General features: G+C 48.7%; 1 protein-coding gene across 2 annotated transcripts in view; it reads right to left on the reverse strand.

Annotated features, from left to right (window-relative positions):
* The window catches only part of ASTN1 (astrotactin 1), a 47,842-nt gene that overhangs the window by 18,429 nt on the left and 4,397 nt on the right, over nt 1-25,016 (reverse strand). For both annotated transcript variants that reach the window (XM_071751152.1, XM_071751153.1), the window contains exons 2-8: nt 11,187-11,374; nt 8,188-8,581; nt 6,533-6,679; nt 5,438-5,545; nt 4,314-4,463; nt 3,332-3,499; nt 3,120-3,204 (exon numbers count right to left, since the gene is read on the reverse strand). In XM_071751152.1, coding sequence (XP_071607253.1) covers nt 3,120-3,204; nt 3,332-3,499; nt 4,314-4,463; nt 5,438-5,545; nt 6,533-6,679; nt 8,188-8,581; nt 11,187-11,374 — 1,240 coding nt within the window. The remainder of the gene's footprint in view (nt 1-3,119; nt 3,205-3,331; nt 3,500-4,313; nt 4,464-5,437; nt 5,546-6,532; nt 6,680-8,187; nt 8,582-11,186; nt 11,375-25,016) is intronic.

Genomic DNA, 25,016 nt, shown 5'->3' on the forward strand with positions numbered 1-25,016 from the left:
TGCTCTCTGTGAAAGGGAACATGTTGGGTCCTGGGACTTATTTTTTATTTCTGCCTTATTCTCCTTGGGTTTCACTGTTTCAGGTGACATTGTGGAGGGATCTGGAAGACAAGCTGGAAATTTGGAGCCAAGCAGGAGGCTGGAGAGCTGATGACCCAATCTCTTCCAACCCTGCTGCCCTATATAGCATAGGGTGAAGTGTGACCAGGACTCAGTGACCAGTGCCCTCCAGTAGGATGCCTGCAGCAGCAACACCTCAGGATGTGCATCCTTTTAGGAACAACTAAACCCTAAAGCTCCAAATCCCCTTTGCAAGACCTGAGGAAAGGAACAGATTTCTTCCACCCCGTTGTATGGCTGCTGTTAAAATTCAGGCTGAGAGCATTGGGTGCCACTGATAAGCCCAGGGATTTTCTCCTGAGACAATTACAGCTCTCCTGCCCAAGGCCTTCAGTTCCTAATCTGAAGTCATTTCAGCAAGGATAAAAAAAAATATTGATTGCAGGATTAAGAGGGTGCAGCCTTATTTCCTCACTGGGATACAATGCCACTTTCCTGGCCAGGACCAGGGAATTACACTGAGCCTGCATATCCTGTTGCCCAGAAAAAGGTCAGCTCAGGCTTGAAAGTAATGAATGGGCTCTCCTGGATGTCTGGAATGTTTCATGCCTCCACCTCAGGTTTTAATCTGGCTGCCTGGGAGCACATCAGGTATGAAAAAAAAAAAGCAGACAAGGGATTGCTCTCCATCAGGAAAAGCAGTTGGGAAGAACAGTGGGCTGGACAGCACATCCAGGAGCCCTTGGATGCCAACATGTCTGGGATATACTCCCAGTGGGTTTGGACCTGCTTGGGTTACATCCACCCAAGGGTGCAATTCCAAAATTTATGTGATAGTGGCTTTGAGCCAGGGAAGAGGTCTCCCTGCTCTGGTGAGGGACCAGGTGGCATCTCCCCAGCCTTCCTTACTTTGCCTTTACTTAGGTCACTGGAGGAAAAGGTGGCCAGTTCTTATACACTGGAATAGGTGACTTCTTGTAGATTTTCCACCCAGAAAGCAGCACATGGCTGACCATCCTGCTCTTCTTCCAAGTAACAAGTGATAGGACAAGAGCAAATGGCCTCAAGTTGTGCCAGGGGAGCTTTAGATTGGATAGTAGGAACAATTTCTTCCCTAAAAGGGTTCTCAGGCCTTGGAACACGCTGCCCAGGGTAGTGATAGAGTCGCCATCCCTGGAGGGATTTCAAAGCCAAGTTACCTTAAACTGGCCTAAACCCTCATACACATTAGGGCAAATACCATTACAAGTTAAGAAGGGCACATTGATAAAGGTCCCTTAAATGCAGACCATCTTAAAGCTCATTGGGGTGTCTGGAAAGGCCACCAAGGCAAGAGGAGCACATGAGGATGGGAAAGCCAGAGGCCATTGCGTGACAAACCTGAGGGCTGAGATGAAGAAGTGCAAATGCAGGTTAATTTCTTGTCTAAAGGCAGGTGATGTGATTTTTGGTCAAGTCATACCAGCAACCAACCACAGGAATTTTGTTTGATGAGCAAAGATAAAGCAGGGTTGGTTGAATTGCTGGAAACTGAATCCTATTCATGAAGTGTTACAGTAGGAGCCAAAAAGCCACTAATTTATCAAATTAGTGCTTATCAAAGGATTTGTTTCAAAGAGCTGAAGAGCAGCACAAATAAAAACCCAGCTGATCAAATTTATCTGCTTCCCATGATCTAAAAGATCTGATTTTTTGGAAAAAGTGATGAAGATTTAGAGTCCAGATGCAGTGGGTAAATAATGAACTGCGGCAGTGCAGGTCTCAGCATGGTACCCAAAATGTACACAACACACAACACCTCACTGCCATCACCAGTGAATTTCAAGATGAGCTCATCTCCAGGAGCAAAATTAGATGCTGCTGAGAGATTAGACACTGAGACAACCTGTAATCACTGCAAATAAAAGCAAACCTACTTAAACCAGAGGGTTGAAATGAGATTTCTGATAAAAATGCCACAAGCTATAGGCAGACCACACCATTCTGAAGTTGGTGAGGGATCTGGCAGAGCCAAAGCTTTGCTGACCTCTCCTTTGTGAAAAGCCAATGTGGCTGAGGCTGCTTCAGGAGAAGGTTAAGGGGAGACCTTACTGTTCTCTACAACTACCTTAAAGGAGGTTGTAGTGAGGCTGGTGTTGGCCTCTTCTCCCTAGTGTCTAGTGATAGAAGAGAAAATGGGTTCAAATTGTGTTAGGGGAGGTTCAGATTGGATATTAGGAAAAATTTCTTCACCAAAAGAGTGGTGATATTGCCCAGGGAGGTGGTGGAGTTGCCATCCCTGGGGTAAATGTGGAGCTTCAGGAGATGACTTAGTGGTTAAGTAGTGTAGGGCTGATGGGTGGACTTGATGATCCTGAAGGTCTTTTTCAACCATGATTATTCCATGATTCTGTGATTTTCCAGGGACTGACTCACCACCCAGCTTGAGATGAGAGGAGGAAAAAGGGGGCTGGAGATGCCAGTGCCCAGTGGGCCTCTTTTTTGGGGTGCCTGGGCTTTCTGCACACTACCTCCAGCCATTCCAGGAAGTTCCCTCCTGCTTGTCACAGAGCCATGAGGGTTAGGGACAAGACAGCTCATCCCTAGAGGGTCACGAGGAGACAGGAAGGTTTGGAATCCCCCATCAAATGGATGCTGAACCATCAGAAAAAATTCTTTGCATTTCCAGGGGTGTAAAGCTGTGGAGAAGATGGCAAATGCGTCCCCACCTCAGCCGTACTCCAACACCCCACACACCCAAACCAAAAGCCCCACAAGAGCAGGATGCCAATGAGAGTGTCCACAAGGGGAAGAGGAGCAGTCTCCATCTTCTCTAGGGGGCATTCAGCCTGAACCCTACCTATGGCTTCTTCTGTATCATCTCTGATTATTTCAAAGAAAATAAACCCTTGCCTCTTGCAAACCTACTGCAAAACCCAGCCATGCACTGACCTTCCAATTCACCAAGGTGCCTCTCACTCTTTCACCCAAGAGTAACAGCCCTGAAATGCTGCTGTTGAAGCCCAGAAGCTTGTGCAAGGCTGGTCAAAGCCTGATCACACTGTGGCAGGAGCACTCACCCCTGGTTTGTTCCCCACTCGTTCCGGATGCAGAGGTGCTTATGTACGGGGTCCTTCATGTAACCTTCATAGCAGAGACATTCACCTGTGGAGATGGGAGGAAAGAGGACATTAGGGACATATTCCCACCCAAAAGCTCTGTCCTGACCACCCCAAAAGCTGGGATGAGGAGGTAAGAGGTGAGCACCCACCCTTACTGCCAGACCACCCACCGGTCTCGGGGTCGCACTGGTGCTCGCAGGGATCCAGGAGGCGCCGGGCGCAGAGGTCCAGGGTCCAGGGCCCACTGGAATTTTGCTGGGAGAAGAGGACAACCTGCGCCGGGTTCAGCCAGTCACTGGCATCCAGCTGGCTCCCTTCCAGCAGGATGAACCGGCTCCCTGCCATGGAGAGGGGAGTCAGCCATGCTCAGCTGCTGCTGGGCCCTCTATCCGATGAAGGACCCCTCCATCCTGCATCCTCTTATGGTCCCCTCATCTCCTGATTGTCCCCATCATCCTGTGATGGACTCTTTCATCCCTGCCCATCCCAAGCCAGTGCTCTTTATCCCACAACAGCCCCTTCTGTCCCACAATGAATCCCTCTGTCCTTCTGCCCTGTGATGGTCCCCTCCATCACATGCCTGTCTTCTCCATCCTATGCCTATCCCTCCATCCCACAAAGGCCCCCTCAGTCCTGTGTCCACCCCCTCCATTCCACACCCATCCTATATCCCACACTAGCACCCACCATCCCACACCAGTCTCCTCCATCCTGCATCCATCACCTCCATCCCATGACAGCCACCTCCATCCTGCATCTGTCCTCTCTGTCCTATGTCCATCCCCTCCATTCCACACCTATCCTATATCCCACACTTGTACCCTCCATTCCATACCCATCCTATATCCCACACTTTTACCCTCCATTCTACACCCATCCTATATCCCACACTAGTACCCACCATCCCACACCAGTCTCCTCCATCCTGCATCCATCACCTCCATCCCATGACAGCCACCTCCACCCTGCATCTGTCCTCTCTGTCCTGTGTCAATCTCCTCCAACCTGAACCCTGTACTACAGCCACACCCTCCATCCCATGCCTGCCCCCTTCATCCTGTGCCCATCCTGCATCCATCCCCTCCCTTATTCCCTCCATCACAGCTCACAGAAGAGGGTGGAAGGGGGCAAGTAGGACCCTGGGGCACTCACCATCAGCAATGAGGTGCTCGGGGACGTGGAGGGTGATCTTGACAACCAAGGGACAGCTCATGTGTGAGGAGCAGACTAGGCTGATGACACAGCTCGTCAGGCTGATGAGGGTCAGTGTAGTCTTGTTCACAGGGCTCCGGGGGGACCCCACTGCAGAACACAGAAGTATTGTCACACCTGAGAGCCACAAAGATCTTGGGAGGATCTTGGCATGCAGAGACCCTGCCCACCCCTCTGGAAATCCAGGGTCAACCCCATCAAACAGAGTAATTTTGGATTTTCAAGAGCATGGAGCCACCTTGGGAGTGGCAGCCTCTATCCTGGTCTCCCTGAGCCCCTGAAGCCCAGGCTTTCCTGCACCCCTCTACCTCTGCACACCAAGACCTTGGCAGCAGGATGCAAAGCAGAGCAGAGATACTGAGGAGGAGAAAAGTAAATACAATATTCCTTTTTTTTCCCCCTCTTTTATCTCAGCAATTCTCTCAGGTTAATTTTGCCATGACAACAGCCACTTGGATGCCTTGGATAAAGCACTGGAGAGCCCTCATAACTCAGGGCACGCTGGTCTTTGGCTTTCCCACCTCTCAGCTGATGTAGCTGAGTGGAAAAAGCTGGTTGGGAGCTCAGCAGAAACAGAGCCCAAAGGCGTCTCCCAGCACTGGCACAGGGAGGGAAAGAGATGGCTCCTAGGCCCCAGAAAAACAAGGTATGATCCGTAAAAAAAAAAAAAAAAAAACAGGCAGAAACATCCTCCAGGGGGAAAGAAACCTCCCAAAGGCATGGTCCCCTAGCCTAGGGATCAAGCCAGCCTCCATCCTCCATAGCACATACAGCTGGCAGGCTCCCAGTGCCAGAGCAAACCCATGGCACAGGAGATGTCAGGGCAGCCTTTGAAGGATGCTGCTCAAAATTCCACACCAGAGCCCAGCAGGAGCCTCCTGCAAAACCCATAATATACTTCAGGCTCAGCTGAGAAACTCCGCTGAGGAGCAGCAGCAGAAGCCCAGACCAGCACCTGCCTACAGAAGCCTGGATTGTGCCTGGAGTTCAATCTTTTCCTGATAGGAAGTCTCCAAAACCAGCGAGGTGATGGCAAACAAGGTCCCCAACTCTTTGTCACCCACCTCGGCTGCGCCTCCGGCTCCGTGAGGGGTCTGTGTAGAAGGTCAGCTGGGGGTCGGTGTCTGCCTCTGTCCCCGAGTCCCCCTCGGGGTTGAGAAATGCTGAGCCAGCTGCAGGGGACACCGAGGGTGGTCACAGTGGGGCTGGCACCATGCCACCCCAACCAGCCACATCCTACATCACCCCACAGAGACAAGGGGCTGAATATGAACCAGCATCTGCCCAGGTGGCCAAGAAGGACCAGAGCAGGGACCATCCCTCTGTGCTGGGCACTGGTGAAGCCCTGGGTTAATTTCTGCATCCCTCACAACAAAAGGGACATTGAGGGGCTGAAGCATGTCTAGAGAAGGGGAATGGAGCTGGGGAAAGGTTTAGAGAAAGGAGCAACTGAGGGAACCAAGGGTGTTCAGCCTGGAGAAAAGGAAGCTGAGGGGAGACCTCCTGGCTCTATGTATCTCCCTGAAAGAAAAGCTGGAGTGAAGGTTGGTCTCTTACTCTCTTCTCCCAAGTAACATGTGACAGAACAAGAGAAAAGGGCATTGAGTTGTGCCAGGGAGGCTTAGATTTGATATTAGGAACAATTTCTTCACACAAAGGGTTGTCAGGCCCTGGCATGGGCTGCTCGGGGCAGTGGTGGGGTCACCATCCCTGGAGGGATTGAAAAGCTGTGTAGATGTTGGTGCTGAGACAGAGAGTTTTGTGGCAGGGGCAGTGCTGGGTTAACATTATACTTGATGGTCTTGAAGGTCTTTTCCAACCAAAATGATTCCGTGATCCTACCACAGGAGGCAAGCCTTGCCTTGGAGATCAGGAGCCCTTTCTACTGCATGCAGTGAGGACAACATCTCCCCTTCCCACCACATGCAGCCCCTTCCCTTGCAACTTTTCCCCACAGCCACGCTGGTATCATAAAACAGTTTCCACGACCAACCCCTTCTGCATCTTTGCAAGCAACCAACTCAACGTTGTTTATTTCCTTGCAGAGACCACCTAAACCCTCATTTTCATGCTATGGGCCCTATTTCTCCATACTAGGAGAGTGGTGGCTGGTATGAGGACTCTATATCCATCCTGGGACCAAGCCCCTGATCCCATACCTCGTGCCTTGTTGTTGATGCGCTTGCGCTGGCTGCTGGAAGTGTGGGACAGCAGGGTGGCCTGCTGGTGGTTTGAGTCCACAGGGCTGGTGGCAATGATGTTGTCCTTGTACTTGTTCATCAGAGACAGCTTGGCGTTGTCACTCCCTGAGCAGGAAGAATTGAAGGCAAAAATCTTTCAGGGATATAGATTTCAGAAAAGGAGGGAGGCAAGAAGGAGTCGCCTTGGAGCCATGCCCAGCATCTGCCTGAAGCAACCAGGGTGCCATGGCCCACGGGCTGAGCTGTCCCCAGTGCACCCTCAGGAGCTCCTCAATGCCTAAAGGGGATAGGGACCTCCACTGAAGTAGCCAAAAGCTGAGATTTAACATTTAGCTTCTCAGGGCACTTTTGCACACACAGGTCTGTAATGAAACCACCTGGAGAGCTTTAGGAGCCACAGCATAGCATTCCCTAAACCATGTCTCATTGAGAAGGCTCCAGCTGGGTCACTGGGTTAGTAATACAACCAATGAGCAAGTTACAAGCCTTAAAGAATCCCTGCTGGTGATCAGAAGACATCATTAACTCTGAATCCTACTGATGGTAAATATAATTTTGCTAACAAAAACCTCAGTTAAAGAAGACAACAGAAATCTTGGGATATAGTAGGGAATTTATGGAATCATCATGTGGTAGCTCAGAGAGGACACCATTCTGGTTCTCCACCCTCAGCACTCCATACTGCATTGTCCCAGCCACATCCCACTCAACAAGGACTGCAAGGTCTCTTCAGAGTGACACTGTCCTGGTTTGGGACAGGGTAGAGGTAATTTTCTGCCTTGTACTTTTGCTTTTAGCTAAGTCTCTTGTAAGGAGCTGCACTTGCTGAAATTAACAGCAAGTTTCTCAGTCAGTGTCTGCGTCTGGGACAGATAACACTGATGTTTATAGTTACAGCTAGAGATTGGTCTGCAGAACCAAGGCCACTGCTCAGTTCTGAGGAACATCTTGTGCTCCAGAAAGAGAAAAGGAGTAAAGAGCGTAACCCTGCAACCCTCCCTTAGGGAGGAGCAGACAAGATAAATGACCAAAATTGACCAGAGTACTCCATCCCATACGAGTCATACTCAGTATAAATTTGAGGGATCACAAGGGTCAAACTCTTCCTGCTTCTTCTTTCTTCACCTGTTCCTGTTTTTCTTTGCATCCTGGGAGGATTCCATCCTTTCCTCTGCCTGTCCTGATCCATGCCAGCCTGAATCTGTGTGTTCCTGCCTCCAGCTCCTGACTGCTGCTGACTCCAGGATTCCAGCCTGGACTTTCCCAGGGCTGCCCTGCAGCCTCGGTGGTGACGTGAGAGTTACTAGGGAAAGGGGGGAGGAATGTGGTATCAACTTTCCTGTATATTTGTATATATTTAGTAATTTTTTCTTTTTTATTATTACTGTTTCATTAAAGCTGTGTAGTTTAATTTCCCTTATTGTCTCTCCTTTATCAGGGAGGGGGACTAATAGAGAGCATCTGTTATTTGATTTAATTACCGGGCCAGCATTAAACTGTGACAGCTACCAACACCTCACCCATCACAAAACCCCAAAGAAACGGGGAAAATGCTCAAGGAAAAAACACATACGGAATTATATATGGATTGGAAAGTATGAGCTCAGCCTCACCTGGTGTGAGGTCCATGCTGGCCTTCTCATTGCAGCCCTGCAGCGAGTCCAGGGTGCGGGTGACCTGGCTGGCGAAGTCCTCGCCGCCGTTCATGCACTCGCGCTGGAGGTGGTGCCGCAGGTCGGTTATGTCGTACTCGTAGCCATCCAGGATGGGGGTCTCCCGGATGCTGAGGGTCCCACTGGAGTTGTGGCCCTGCACCCGGGCATTTCGCAGACTCTCCCTCCCGTGGCCCCCGATCAGCACCGAGGGGATGTAGTGGATCTCGTTGGCAGCTTCAGCGCTGGCGCTCTTCTGGGGCTGTGGCACCCGGCGCCGCTTGCACCATCGCCGGCGGGTGTAGAGGATCATCACCAGGCAGAGGATGGAGAGCAGCAGGGCAATCATCCCTCCCTGAGGGCACAAAGGAGAGGGGGACTCAGGCAGGGGCTGGCAACACACCCAGGGATGCAAAATAATCACAGAATTATCCCACCTGGAAAGTATCTTTAAGATCATCTAATTCAACCACTAACCCAGCCCTACCAACAGTTAACCTAACGCTGCTAATGGAACTCCATCAATTCCAGTGCTTAGACCATGCCCCCCAGCTTTTAAAAACCTCCAGGGATGGTGATTCAACCACCCCTCTCTGGGCAGCCTGTTCCAGTGTTGAATTATCCTTTCATTGAAGAAGTTTGTTCTCTTGTCACCTGGGAGAAGAGACCGACCCTCTTCGCTCCAACCTCCTTTCAGGTGGTTGCAAGAGAGCAAAGAGGTCTCCCCTCAGCCTCCTTTCCTCCAGGCTGACCAACCCTGGTCCCTTCAGGTGCTCATCATAAGAATTGCTCTACCCTCCAGGGTGGCCAAGGCCAATGGCAATGGCACGAGGAGCCTGGTGGCACACATAAGAGGGTGGTGGCACCCATAAGAGGGTGGTGGCACAGGGAATGCCTGGCACTGGGGAAGCATTGCTGGCCAAAGCCTGCCTGGAGCTCAGCCAGCTTTGAAGTCACCCCTGAGGCATCAAGAAGAAGTGTTTAAAGCAGAGGAGCAAGATAAGAAGAAGAAAGAGTGTGGAGAGAAGAAGAATAAAGAGCAAGAGCCAGCTAAGAGCTCAGTGTCCATCCACAGCTCCAGTCCCCTTCCTCTTTTCTATGCAACAGGTGATCTTGATAAAATAATTGTGATAATCTGCTCCATTAGGACAAAACATTAAGGCGATTATTGAAGGAGATGCAGGAGAGGCAGCTGGAAAAGAAGCTCTAGTGGGTTTTAATCCTCTTTCATTGCCAAGATAATGGAGCTGCTCTGCATACTCCCAGCCCTGCTTCCACACTTTCCTTAAAAAAAAAAAAAAAAGAGGAACTGCATCCAGGAGGTTGGAAAATCTCTTGCAAGGGCTGAAAACTGGTGCTGTATTATTGCCAAGAGTTTCTTAGTGGTAAAGTCAGGGCTCAATTCTCTATCACGTTAAAATCCCTTCGATCCACAAATAATTTGGGTTATCCCCATCCCCACTGGCAATGCCCCCTCATGTCACAGCTCTCCATCACCCCAGGGAAGGGTCCTCCTGTAGATGGGGTGACAAGCAGGTGGGAGTAACACCAGGGCATTCCCAGCTTTCCTTTGCTGCCCCCTGTATGGAGATTAGATCCCACAGAAACACCAGGAATAGCTGGGAAACAAGGGAGACCAAGCTGGACCTTGAATCTGTGGATGGCTGTTTGTTTAGGACAGGGATTATGGGTCTGCCAAAAAGCTCCAAAAATTGCTGAACCAAAACTGAGTTTCTTCTGCCCTGAGAGTGTTGGATGTCAAACTGTCCCTGAGGAAAAGCAGCCTGTGACCAACTGAGATTTCCAGAGGCTCTGAAGGGAGGAAGCAAAGCACCACTAAGTGTCTTCCAGGGCAGGAAGAGGAGGACTTCTTGCATGGTCTACATTCTGACTGCCAGCACAATGGACACAGCCTTTCCCTCATGCTTCTCATCTTGGCAACAACTTGGAAAAAAGAAGAAAAACAGCCTTGAAACCTCCACATCATCCTGACTCCTGGCACAAAAGACAACCTCAATTTGTCAGGGCATAAGGATCCTGCTGGAGCAGAGCTGCAAGTGATGGGGGAAAAGAGGGAGAGGGAGGATTCAATCTCTATTCACACATTTTGGTACAAGACTGACGGGTTGCAAACAACCTTTTCATCAGCTCAGGAATAAGCCATCTCTATTCCATCTTTAAGCCATCTCTACTCAGTGGTGCCCATGAACATCACAACCATGGTAGCAAAGTAGGGCCAGCCTCTCTGGAGGTCATGAACCTTCTCAGGAGCAGCTGGGAGCAGACAATAAAAAAAAAAAAAACAGGGAAACAGTCTGAAATGGTGGTTTTTTTGTTTTTGGAAGGTGGTTTTTGCCAGTGCTTTTTTTTTTTTTTTTTTTTTTTTTTTTCCTTGAGACTAATCAAGCAGAAATGACAGAGGAGAAACCTGGCCTGGGGCTGCAGTCTGGAAGAGCTATGGATGCTCTCGTTAGGGTAGGCACCATTAAACAGCCTGTTCACAGCCTCAGCAACACACTGTCTCCAGCTAATTATTTTCCAGCAGCACAAAAATTGTCAGGTTCTTCAGATTTTTTCCAACATATAAAAAAAACCCAACCAACCCCACAAACCCCACCTCCTCCAACATGCAAATCTCTGCCTTACCCTCCTTCTTAAACTGAAAAGGGGAGATTTAGATTGTACATTAAGAAGAAATTTTTTCCTGTGTGGGTGGTGAGGTTTCCCACAGAAGCTGTGGCTGCCCCAAGTGTCCAAGGCCAGTTTGGACGGGGCTAGAGCAACCTGGTCTAGTGGGAGATGTTCTTGCCACAGCAGGGGGTTAGAACTTGATGGTCTTTAAGGTGCCTTCCAACCGAAACCCTTCTGCGATCCTAAAATTCTACAAAATAACACAGCTTTTCAAAAACCTCCTGCAGGTTTCACAATACCTGAAATCAGGCTGCCTTCCCATCACGTACCATGACAGAGATGTGGAGGATCCTCAGTTCTTCCTCTGCTGATTCAGTCTGAGGCTCATCCGTGGGGTCAAAGCCAGGCAGGATGGGGGCCCCATCTTGGTGATGGATGTGGAAGAGCAATGTCCCGTTCTCCAGCCACTGCTGCCGCCAGCGCACCAGGGGGATGTCATCTGTGTTGCCTGAGATCTCTGCAAAAGTAAAGCCAGACAGGTGGGAAACGTGTTAGAGCACAGGGGTGATGGGGAACATTCACTTCTCCCCCAAAAAAATGGCTGGAGGGACAAAGGGACACACACAGCAGGCTCTCTCCTGTCACCTCCTGTCAGCGCCGCGGCTGCCCCTGCAAGACCCAAAATCTAAAGGGGTAATGAAAATAGAGTAAAAATTATATTTCTAAGCAAAATCCAGACCCCTCCAAAAATCCAGATGTGGTGCAGGAACAGAGCATTTCCTGACAGCATCTTAGAGGCTGGCAAGATCCCTCCATCCCTGACATCCTTCCAGCCCAGGTTTCACTTCTGTGCTTCATGTTAAACATAGCACTTAACGTGGGAAGCTGAGGGTATAAGACAACTTCCTGGCACTGCTAACAGGATCATTGGGATCACAGCACTAAATCAGTGCAGACAGAAAATATTTTCCATCCTTTGTGAGCAGAGAATTACGTAGGTGGCTGTGATGGCACCTGCAGCTCTGGCTCTGACTGAAGCGCATTCAGAGGTTTTCAGTCTTCAACCTATTTTTCACAGGACTCAGCCCTGAGATCTGCAGATATCCCTGCACCTTCTGTCCCCAAATCCCAACTTTCTGCTTTAACTTCAGGGTTTGGGAGTAGTGAAACAGAAGCCAGGGCTGGGCTGAGGAGTTCTGGCAGCTGAAGACACCCAAGAAGCATCAACAGCTGAGGATGGAGACACGACATGTGCTGCAGGGCACTAAACACCAAATCCAACCAAATTCATCTGGTTGACTCCAACATTCCAGGGACATCCCATGGCTGGGTCTTAGCAAAAGGGAGGGTCAGCTCAGCAAATCCCCAGGAGAGACAGGCACTGCTTTAACCACCATCTCCAGCACAGACCAGGTCACCTTAATCACCTTCTGGTGTCACCTTGATCTCAGCTATCACCTTGAGCCTGTCACTTGCGTGGTAGCTATTTTTCATGGCAACACAAGCTCCAGCTGCATTTGTTGGAATGACCAGGCAGAGCTTCCTGAGGAGATGCAGCTTTTCCTCCTGTCCCTGTTCTGTGGGGACAGTCTGGTCTGACCCCTCTGCTCTGTCCCATTTTCCCCATGGCAGGGGGAAAGCACTCAGCTCACTTTGGAAATCATCATCTTATCTCATTTCATGCTGCCTCCAGATGAAAACTGAAGTTCAATTACAGAGAAAAAAAAATTATATTTACTGTTAATTAATTTCATTAGGCTGCCTCAAGTGAGCTAGCTTCAGGGGAGGGGGAGACCAAGTTTGTCCTCCCAAACTGATTTGGGCTAATGCTTCTTTTGATTAATCAAGACAGTTGCCAATAGGCAGATTTTTTCCTGCTCAGCACTGTATTTCTGGTGGCAACTGGCACACTTGGAGCATCCCAAGGAGAGAGATGCTGAGCTCTTGTGAATGCCACTGGGAAGCAAAACTGGGGGAAGTTAAAGCATCCAGGAAGCCAGAAGCACTTCTGAAATTCCCTCTAACCAGAGATGCAGGTTTAGGCACACAGAGACTCTTTGAAAAGTGGGTTCTGGGGGCCAGGAGGGTTTGAAGAAGCAGAACTCCTCCTCTCCCACCTGGTCTTTATTCATGGGCTGAAAAAAGGGAAAAGAAGTTTTCCTGCCTCCCCAACTCCCCACGGCATCTCAACTTCACATCAACCAGTTCATATGGAAGAAAACATCCTCCCTGCACCTGCCTGCTATCATGAAATTAGGAGTAATTAAGGCAGGAGCTTTTATGCACAACAGGAACTCAACATACTGACATTTGGAAAAATGTAAATATCGGTGTTTGCTCCATTGTAAAGAGTGAAAATAATAGATACTGAGCATACAACACTGTGACATTTAAAAAGCTGGAGTTAAAGATGTTTGCCCCCTGCTCTGACACATCATTCAAAAAGCAGCACCCTTCAGTTCGTCAATATTTGAGGAGGATTCCTTGATGGAAGTTATTTAAATGATTAATAGATTATAGTAGATTTAATCCTTAAAATAGGTTGTCATAATTTCAAATTTACTTAAACAGGCTTATTTTTAAAATGAAAAATATATTTCAACAAAAAACAGATTCTTGTTTCAAAAGAGCACAACCCAGCCACATAACCTCTGCCACCAAGATATGACCCTAGAGCTGCATCACACAGATGTCCCCAGTGCTAGAAACAGAGGAAACCACTGCAGAAATCAGCCCTTGTCACCCCAAACCAACAGGCTGTGACGCTTCCATCACACCTCTGGGCAAGGCTGCTCTGTTGGCTCTGCTCCTGCTCTGGGCTCTTCAGGGTGTACCTAGATGAGAGAGCTTCATCCTTGAATCTCCTTATCCTCTCCTCAAGCAACACTCCAGCTACCCCAGCCCCCTCCATTTTGACTTGAAAAATAATATAAAATAAAAGCTTTCCTGTAGTTGTGAAATTCTCCTGGAGTTTGGTTCAAGAAGACCAAGACCAAGACCAAGACCAAGACCAAGACCAGGACCAGGACAAGGACCAGGACCAAGCCCAAGCTTTCCTCCCTAACCCAGCATCTCTTTGCTCTCTCTTATCACACTCCAATGTGTTCCACTTGGATCTTTGCCTTGGATCTTTGCTCTCCAAGAAAACCTCACCTGGTGGGGGACACTGCAGTGACCCATGTAGCCAGCTGGGGCCATGGATTTGGGTGCTGTTAGGGCTCAGCTGGATGGTGCCAAACCTCTCAGCTGGGTTGTCCCATGCAGCCAGGAGAACCCAGAGGAGGTGGGGAAGTGGGTGGAAAGCCCAAAAAAGAGGAAAAAAAAAAAAAAAACCAAAAACCAGGAGGATATTTTCAAGTTCAAATTTTGAAAGACATTGATGATAGGCCTGGGTCCCTGCATGGCTTTCATTAAAGCTAGGGATATGAAATCATTAGCACTGATATTAACTTCTTGCACCTCTGTTAAAATATAGTCTGCTTGAGTCAGGGGTTAATTACAGGAGGAGACCACTAATTAGGCTGGGCTTCCTTTGCCTGCTATCAAAGGTGGCACAGGTCCTTTTTATCTATAGGAGCAGCAGCCTCCAAAGCCCCCAGCTGATGCTTTCAACATAAGGGCCTCAGTTGCTCCCCTCCCAGACCATCCGCAAGGAGAGGGAGGAGGAAGGGAAGGTTGGAGAGAAGCAAACCAAGGAGAGGAGAAGAGGAAAGTCCAGATGAAGTTGTTGTGGGTGGGTGGATTTACACCTGCTTCATTACTGACCACCCCAAATTACCCTGAGGACAGCTGTCCAACACAAAGCAAACCCAGTACTCCTGGAGGCAACACCTCTGCATCTCTAGATTTTGGGATGCAGCAGCTCCTCTGTAGCCCAATTAGTCACACTCAAACTGGTATGACTGGTTTGGCATCAAAATGGCAGCCCCTGAGCCCACAGCCTGCATGGACACATTCCCATAACCTTGCCTTCCCTCATGGCAGGAGGGAAAAGACACAAGAGCAACTCTCCTAAAAAGCACACACCAACATTTTGATGGGGAAAAAAAAAACCCAAAACATAAACACAATGTTCCTTTCCATTTGGAAGCATTTTGCATTAATAGACATCTCCATTTAGTCAAATGAACTCAGCCATAATGCCAATCTCTGCAGATACACTTCATACAGCAGATTTTGACTTGGACTTATATTTCCTCATTAACATTTAAACCTGCCTTATTTTCCACCTGGAACCTGAATGTGTTTTTATTTAAGTTCCCCATTAGCAAAGGCTTTTGCTTCATGTCTAGACTGCACACATCCTTTAAAGGGCTCTGACTAAATTAATCAAGCCCTGGCCTTGGAAGGTCCTCCAAGGGTATCCAATATCTAAGGTAACTGAGGAGACCCCCCCACCCCCATGAGCCACTCAGACTCTGCATGGGGACCCCAGGACTTTATTCTTATCAATTCAGATCTCAAAACACGTTCCCTGATATTTAACTTGTTTTTATTTCAAGGTTTTAGTGACCCATCTTTCATGGTTTTATGGGCTCATTTTACAAAAAAATCACATTCATCACTGACTATCTATATATTATCTGCATTTTTTATCCCACCTCCAGTCTCAGGTAGGACAACCAGCTCATTCTGGAGGTCAATCTGTCTTTTCAAGACAATCCAGCTTTTCCAGCAAACACAAACCTCACTTGATCTATTAGGAAGCTGCTTCACAGGTCACCTTGGCCAAAATTTCCAGAAGACCCAGAGACAGGAGAGAACCCAAAGACTAAAGGGAAAAGCACATGCTGGATCTGGAGCCACTCTCCAGGGAGCTCAGAGAGATGACCCCATTCTGACATGCAGACATGGGGCTGGTGTTCATGAAGCCATCAGCCACAGCAGCATTGTCTAACCAGGTTTCTCTGTGAAACACAGGGTGCCTTTGCTTTTGGGAAGGTCATCAAGGAGTTACAATGCAAAGCCATAGCCAGGTGTTAGCCTTGAACAAGGGGTTTTTGTCCCAAATATGCCACAGTCCCAATTCATCTCTTTCTTGCATAACATGCCCCTTCATCACTTGTCAAAGGACATTGTGTGAAGGACACAGATTCATCATTAATGGGTCAGAGTCAAGCAGGTTTGCTCTGCAGCTGCTGACCTTACAACATGCCATGTCCCTGTGCCCCACTATTCCTTGTAGAGGGGACATGCCCCACCTCACCTGCCCCACATCCCCACCAAGGTTATTTTTTTCCTCATTTGTCATTTTGTATTAAAACCTGGGAAAGACATGGCTAATGCACATGGCTGCAACAAGCAGGCTGGGACATTCACTGGTGTTTCATTTTTCACTTCTGTTTTGTTAGCTTGGTCCCATCTGTCATTGATGTGAACCCTAGAGAAGATGTGGATCAAATCCACCTTCTGGACCACCACTGACATAGTCACACAACAAAACCAACCCAGAACCCCACACAACCACAGTGAGCAAAAGCAAAAGAAAATTGTGACAATAACTTATGAGAATCAAGATTGATATTTAAATCCCACAAAGGACCACATTGATAGCCCACCCATCACATCACCTCTTCCAGAAGGAAGCCTAAGTCTCCATGGAAAGAGCCTAAATGACAGAGAAGCTCCCAGTTAGCAGTGAAAAATCACTGCCCTGATTTCACCTCCCAGCAAGCTGGTGAGATGGAGGACATGAACCCCTCATCCCTGATAGTCCTCACCTACGAGCAGTGGAGGGGGACACCCACACCCCAGCTATCACTCAGGAAGGGTGAGGAACTGGAGGATTTGGCAGAGGAGATCCCAATCTCTTAAAAAAGCTCTTGTGCATCATGGAAATTATGGAGCAGTAAGTACTATTTCTGCCCTGGACCATCTGTGGGAGGAACTGGTAGGTGCATGGGTAAATATGGGTCGCTCAACACTAAGGCTCCATAGGGTGATCCAGTTTGATGGACTCATTTCAAAGAGTCAAAACCCACCCTCAAAGTTTCCTGAAGTGCTGAAGAGAGGCTGGGATCAGAGGGAAAGTCCTCTTGAAGCCCACCAGGCTGGGGAGGAACACAAGGTTAGTTTTAATAATGAGAAGAGGTTACCAAGAAGACCCACTGAGATCTCTGTCAGGACCTTGGCTGTTCAGAAACACTCTGGAAGAAGAGGTGAGTGCCAAAGTTGGTCACCAATCCTAAATTTAGTCTCCACAAAACTGAAGCTGTGAAGTGCTGGAGGAAAAGAGAGTGAAGAAGTGGGCAGGTGAAAGCAAGCAGGTCCCCAGTACTGCCAGAAGTATTGGGGTCAGACATGGCACCAGGGAGGAGACAGAGCTCAGAAAACTGGGAGGAGGGTGCCAGAAAGATGAGGAGTCACAACAGTTCTGGGGAAAGGAGAAACCAACTGCTTTAGCGTCCCTCAGCAAGGAAACAAATACCTGAGCAGAGATAAAAGCCAGGAAGGTCACCAAGGTAGTGGAGCAGAGGGCAGGGCAACAATTATTTGCTATATCTCACTTTGAAAGAATCAGGAGTGTAAAAATTAACACAAGGTTCTGTTCTATCCACCATCTAAAGTATCCATTCATATAAAGTATGAATGTACCAAGAAAGGCATGACATTCAGGGAAGACCAGTGGAAAATCTCAGCTGGAAAAACCCCTAGAAGCAGGGAAAGGGCCCCCCCAATAGTGCTGCAGAAGGAAGATGTGGGAGGGAAAAAAGTTGACTGTGCATCTTGAATTTATCACTCTTGAAAGAACAGCTTGTCAAGAAGGCCAGAGAGAGCCCAGCCAGGGCACAATGATCAATGGGAGGATTTTTGGGTCTAGTCAAGCTTCTTTCAGATTTACAGGAATTGAATAGAGGCATAAATCTGTCCCTGCCTGACAAAAATGAAGGTAATTAAATCTACAGGTGTGTATAATTGTCATATTGATGATCTATATAAATCAGCAGAGCAAGCAGAGGCACAAAGCACTACACAATGAGGATGGAGCCTCCCTGCCAGGAGCTGATTGTCCACCTGCCTGGCCAGGGGACAGGGGCAGTGAGGACAGGGCAGAGCCCTGGGGACACTCATCTCACCAGTATGGACTTACCTATCATTACAGCCTCTCCTCCACTAAAACCCTTCCTGTCTGCCTCTCACAGGCAGAAAAAGCAGCAATCTCCCCATGATGCTTTCTATGGATGCAATGCCCACTGTCTCTTCCTGCCTTCTGCCACATTTCCTGGGACTTCAGGAGGATGGGGATGGGAGCCCAAGCATTAGGACATCCCACCACAGACACTGCTGGGGGCTCTTGGCAGCTGCTTTGAAGTTTCAAGCCCAGGTGCAAGTGAGGCACCAACTTGCTCTTGTAGCAACACTTTTTTTATTTTTCATTTTTTAAGAATTATTTTTTAACCTTTGTTATTTTGGGAACTTTGAAGCCTAAGGTACCTTTGTAGGAAAGAAAGAAAAGCCCAGAGCAGGGGTATGAAAGAGGGGGGAAAAAAAAGGGGTGGGAAGCAATGGTGCTTCACAGCTGAGGTCTACAGCAGCTCCTTCCCTGTTCCTCCCACATCCACAACAAACCCACTCAGGGACACATCCAGGACTCTTTTAGCAGCAAGTACATGAAATCTGAGTGCAAAGCAACCACAGTGCCTTCCATTTATCTAACACAATCATGCAGGGAAACATCCAAGCCCTTTGCAGACCTTCATCCCTTCTCCCCCCACTCCAGGGGACACCCCTCTGTCCCCAAACTGGGCGCAGAGAATTCTGCCCTGACACTGTGGCTCAGCCCCACTCCTGATGTGCTGATGCCAAGGGGACACATTCCCAGAAGGGATGGGGACAGGAGAGGTTTTCTCAACCCCTTTGCCAGCCAGACCTCCTCACACATGCCCACAGGTTGGCTCCACTTCCCAGGCCAAGTGCTACATACGTGAGGCAATTGGATAATTAAAAATTAAACAAGAGCTTCTGCATTGCAGTCCAAAATTATGTAAGGTGTCAGCACCCATCAGCTTCAATGAGCTAGCATGGTGGTAAAGCTGTGCCTGCATACACCTGATGGGCTTCTCAGGCAGGGCTCGTGCCTGAAAGGGAGACCCAGTGTCAGAACCACAGGCAGAAAGTTCCCTCGTGATTGCATGGAAAAGAAAAAAAAAATAAAAAAGTAAGGAGGAAAATTTACTTATTTGCTTGCATGTTAGGAAATAAGCAGTGCTTTGCTAAGCAAACACAATTAAATCAAGGTGAGAAGTGAGCTATAAGTTTTCCATACCTTAAGAATGAATGGTCCTCCCAAGCATCTCCCCTTATCCACCAGAGCCAACCAGCTCTGAATACTTCATTCACACCAAAGGCCCCCATAAACCCTCCACCCAGGGAGCCAGGAAGGGGAGGTTTAGCCTTAAGCCACCTCCCCTAAAAAAACAACAGGTTTTTTCCTCTGTGACAGAACAGCCCCATTACAGGAGGATGTTTGGTAGCTCTGAACCCCACCAGGACCCCACCAGCCCAGGCAGCAGATTCCCAGCACTGCTCTCTCACTCTTCCTCCCTTTAGGATACTCAAATTAATTGCCTTGGCTCCTGGAGCTTTCAGCTGGGACAAAAGAAAAAGCAGAGGGGTGCCAAAATCTCTAGAAGGTCTCCAGTTTGTCTGAGCTACAAGGGCTGCTTTAAATTTTGGGTTTCTTTCTTTTTAGTTGTTGGGGTTTTTTTTTGTTTGTTTGTTTGTTTTGTGGTTTTGGGTTGGGTTTTTTGTTTGTTTTGGGTTTTTTTGTTTTTTTAAATTGAAGGTTTCCATGGTAACTGTCTCCCATCACACAAGAGCCTGTCCCTGGGATATTTCAGGGTTGCTAATATCTGCTTTCCCAGGCAGTCACCATCGTGACGGTGACACTGGAGCCAGGATTTTCGGGAAGGGAGGAGGTGCAGGAGAGAAAAACAGGAGGTGCTGCTCCCAAAAAACAAGGCCAAGATCCTGCCTCTGACAGATTTCCCCTACCCACCAAGCAGACCTCCATCCCAAAGGGTTCCTGTAGCCACCCCACATGTCAGGAGCTGAAGGGGGGATTCTGGATGCTGAGATGGGTGGAATGCAAAGGAGTTATTCCCTCCTATTTCCTGCCATCCTGTGTAAAAATAGGGAAAGCCAACAACTCCTCCCTCTTTTTCTTTCCACTCACTGCTGGCTGTGCTGCTCTTCCCCTGCCTCTCTTCACCACCAGCTCACCACATGCTTGTTAGAGCCAATATTTGTGCTGTGTGTATATATATATATATATTTGTATTATTTTTTACTTTATCCCTCATGTTAATACCTTTCCTCTGTGTTAACAAATCTGTATCAAATTGTTTCCAGTTTCCAACTCAAAGTCTCAGGTCTTTATTCCCCTTTTAGCTTCCTTTTGTGGAGGGTGGGGGGAGGGCAATGCTCTCCTTAGGTTTGTAGTCTGCCCAAACTGCTAAAGCTGTGCCAGAATAATTCGCATCCAACGCGGGGCTTGATTTTAAATTTTTCTATTAATTGAAAATATTGGAAAGTTGGAAATTAAAAAAAGAAAAATGGGTTTCAAAATGACATGGGTGAAAGACTTGTTATACACTGCCTTTTTGGATTTACTCATCCGTGCAGGCTGCTGCCTATGGTCCCATCTCCCAACTTTTCTATGCTGTTAAAAAAGTGATTTCTGTGGGAATGAGTGTGGTTGGGAATTTGATTGGCGAGTCTGGGGGCTCTTTGATGAATCTGTTCAATCTGGAAAGTGATTCTGCTCCTTTCTGTGACTCGACAGAGTTTGGATGTTACCTGTTTGGATGTGTTACCTGTTTTGGTTTATCCCTAATAATGTCTTCCAGGGGTGGCTCAATGCTCCCAGCGGGAAAACTGCCCCGGCTCCCACCAGTCTCTCTGCTGCTGCCAGGGCCACCTCCCCAACTGGTTCTGATCCAGATCTTGTCGCCCTTGTCACAACCCACAGAAAGCATCTAAAGAAGTCTGGTGAGGGGTGAGGGGTGATGGTGATGATTCAGAGAGAACAGAAAACCCTGATCCGTGAGAGAGGCAGGAAAGACACAGAAGAGTGATTAGGAACCTGAGATAATTGTCCCATCTGTGTCCCTGAAAGAGACAGGAAATTTTAAAAAGGATTATGCTGGAGATGAAGGTGAATTACTGACTGCTTGGGTGCTGGGACAAGGGAGCAGATAGGGGAGAGCTGGAGGGCAGAGAGGAGGCAGCTGGGATCCTCAACCAGAGCTGGGGGCACTGATAAGGTAACTGGGAGGAAAGTGGTACCTGTGGGCTTTGAGGGAGCTGGAAGTTCAGGAGGTCATTTCCTGATAGGGGAAACACCTGAAGATCCTGAGGAGGTGGCCTCTGGTTAAAAAGCTCATGCAGAATGTCCCTGCTGTGTACTCCTACCTTTTTGGGGGGAAGGATCTTGGGGGGAGATGATGAAACCACTGACTGTCAGTGAATTTGTTAGCCAGCTAATACAGTCCAAAGCCAGTGTCTCTAACCCCTTGTTTCAGCTGTGGAAAAAATGGCTGGGGAGTTCAAAACCACAGCTGAGACGTTAAAAACCTCTTTTGAGAGGTAGCCATCCTGAGCACCCATCCCAAGCATGCATCCATCCATCCATCCATCCATCCACCCATCCCAAGCATCCATCCATCCCGAGCATCCCTTAGCTCAGGGCAGCAAAGCAGGATCAGAAAAAACCCAAGGCAAGGTGCAGGAGTGGGGGTGCTCCCCTCTGAGCTCTTCTGCAATATTAACTTGTAGAGCAGCAGCTAGGACCTGGCAATCAAAAATCTTCCCTTATCTGGACAAATCCTCAAACCTCCCCGTGCTGTGGCTTGGGGTGAGCCACGGGCCAGAGCCAGGCTGGCTGCAGAGAAGCCAGAGGCTGGAAATTTGCAAAAGGACAACCAGACTTAAATGACAGAGCCATCATCATCCAGATGCTGCCTTAATCCTGGCAGGCAAAAATTCCTTCATTTGAAGGGCCAGCAAGGCTCAAAGGGAGGTGATTTCAGAGCCTCCATGTAGCTGGCTAAGAAACCATTAGAAAAATAAAATAAAATAAAATAATAATAATAATAATAATAATAAAAGGTGGGAAATGGGATGTGGCCCAGGACCAGATGCCACTGGTGTGGGCAGTGATCAGGGCAGAGATGACAAAGTGGCATCAGGGAGGTGTGCAGCTACCTCAGGGTGCTCTCCACTACTGGGGCTATGGCCAATTTGGGAGATTAAGCACACGTGCAAAGCTTTGGGAGTGTTTGAGGGGTGGCCACATGGGCAGCCCCCAAAGCTGAGACAGGTCTGAAGATGGGAACAGGGGTGAGCCTGAGCATCCCTGCGTCTGAGTAGACCCTGAGGTCTGAGTATTTACAGCTGGGAGTGATTAAAGGGAGCCAGAAGCATTGCCCTGCACCCCCAAAACAGGGGCACAGGCTCCCCCACAGCCTCCCTGCCTGTGCATCACTCCCCTGCCCTTCCTGCTGGGTGCTGCCAGAGCTTGGTACCCCCCATCAAAATGCCAAGGGCCCCACAACCCACTCTCCCCTCTGCTTTCTGGGTCAGTGAGATCCTCTCTCCCATCCCCACTGCTGCTGGAGCTGGCTGGATGTGCTGTTGCCATGGCAATGGGTTCCCAGAGATGAAATCCCAATTTTTTTTTATTTTTTTTTTGTCTCAGTTGAGAAAAAAATATCCAACAGACCCTGTACATCCCCCCCTGCCACCAAAACTTGGGCTCCCAGTAAGAGAGCAGGGAGGCAACTGGCATGGCACAAAGAAAAGGCACCTTTAAGGATAGAAATAAGCACCCTGAGCTCCAACCACCCTCAATTTGCCTACAGGGGCCCCTGTGTGCTCATCCCAGGATTGCTGTCCACTGCCCTGCAGCTTTTCCTACTCTTTTTGTTGGGCTTTTTGTAGCTGAGACTGGTGCTTGGCTCTAGTGCTAAGCAAGGAAAGCACGTGGCCAGGTGTGGGTGTGCACTTGGTGGCTCTCAGGAGGTCACTTTCCCCACTCTGTCCCCATTCTTCAGCTGAAAAAGGGATGTGGAGAGGTCAAGGTTTACATTGCATCACCAAGAGAAAGGTCAGGAACAGGGTCCCACCAGCAGTTTGCACCCAAACCCTATCAGATAAGCATATCCTGTCCCACCAGGTGCAGGTCCAGGGCAGGCTGAATCCCCTCAGCAGGTCCCTCTCTGCTCTGCTGGAAGCTCTGCAGATGGCAGCATCCTTTGGTGCTCTGCTGTCAGCACCCAAGAGGACAACTCCAGCATGAGAAGCAAGTACCAGAGCACCTGAGGGAGGAGGAAGTGCAGCAGCACTGACCTCTCAGGGATGGGTTTGATGGAGAAAGAAGGAGGAAGGTGATGGAGAAGGAAGCATCTGGATGCTACAGACAAGAGACCACCACTAGCACCAACTACTCCAGGAGGACTTAGGAAGAAGGTGGCACCTCAGGATTTCCAGGAGATGGAAACACCAAAACATCCATCTCAAATCCACCCTATGGAGCTGAGGATGAGAGTTAGGACCCCAGCCAGACCCTCAGCAGTTGGCAGCAGAAGGGAAGGGAGTGCATCCCACTGCCAGGGTGGGTTTGGCCAAGGGGTTTTTCAGGGTCCCTTCCCCACTGCAGGTCCCAGCACAGGGAGGTTGGGACTCCTCCCAGCAAACCCTTTGGCTGCCCTCCAAGCATCCCAGTGGGGAGATGCTGGCAGGCACCCCCTTGGCCAGGCAAGCAGGAGCATAGCTCATACTGCCAGGTTTCAGTGCACACGACAGTGTCCAGGATCAAAGCCAAGTTCAATTAATGGCTCACAATCTTATTAGAGAAATTATTTCAGGATCTTGAGTGAAAGTCCGATACATCCACTCCATTCCATTAGCCAGGCTCATTTAGTAATTCAGTCAATCTAAGCAAGGCAATTGAGCTCCTACGGTATAATTTAACTTGGTTATTCTCTAGGTACTCATGAATTTCTTAATATTTGCTCCATTATTTTGCCATTACCCCTGCTTCCAAGTGCAAGATCCGAACCAGAGCAGAACCATGCTGTGGGTCTGGCAGTGGGACCAGCCCCAGGGGAGCCAGCCTCATGGGATGGAGATGTGTGACAAAGAGCTCCAGTGGTGATGGGAATGAAGTTGAGCCAGGGACCAGCACCCCAAGACACCAAGACCCTTAGACCCCCTTTCCTACCTTGAACTGCTGGGACCAGAGTCACCCTGCATGCCACCAGCTTTGGGACCCACCACAGGCATCCCCATCCATGCAAGAGAAGCAGGATCAAGCAACCCACCCAGCCAAAACCCCATGGGATGCTCTTCCAACTGGACATGAATTTATTTTTTTATTTAAAGATACGTGCAGCTCCTTGACTCCTGCTTCCCTCCTCTGAAGCCACTTAGAAGCTAGGGATGGAAGGCAAATGAGGGGGCAGGACACACATCACTTCCTGCCACCCATGGTGGTAGGAGAGGCATGGGATGAGAATGAGAGCTGAGGGGTGTCACATCTGGCTGCCAGGAAGGAGAGGCAGGGTGAGCAGGCAGCCCATGACTCCCCCATTCCCACAGCCATCCCTCTCACATCCCTGCCACCTCCCTGTGTTTGTTACCCAGGGGAGTCATCCACCAGCACAGCCAAGATCTTAGCAGAGATTTAACAACAACAACAAATAAAATAAGGTTAAAATTTTCAGGGAAATATTCAAGAGTGGTTAAATATGTCCAGCTCAGAGGCACCTTTGAAAAATGTCACACCTCTAAAAAATTAGAATTGATTTTTTATTTAAAAAGGAATCTATTTAATTTAAAAGTAAGATAATTTGAAATCATGACAGCTTGTGTTAAGGTCCAAGTGTATGATAATCTATTAAAGCAACTGAAGTTAAGGACCTTCTCCCATTCCCTGCTGCCAAGGCTTCCACGAGGGCAATGGGAAGTGGGGGAAAGTGGGGGGTGAGGGGCTGAGCTGGCCCTGTTTCAGGGCACAGCAGCTGGGCTGGAAACCAGGGAGGCAGAAAAAGCTCCTTCAGCTCCTCCACACTCAGGGGAAGTAAAAAAAAAAAACCAAACAAAAAAACCAAACAGAAAAACAGGACAAAAGAAACCATCCAGGATTTCAAGATCTTGAA

Source organism: Heliangelus exortis, chromosome 8 (genome assembly GCF_036169615.1).
Source record: "Heliangelus exortis chromosome 8, bHelExo1.hap1, whole genome shotgun sequence".
In the NCBI taxonomy this organism is placed as follows: Eukaryota; Metazoa; Chordata; class Aves; order Apodiformes; family Trochilidae; genus Heliangelus; species Heliangelus exortis.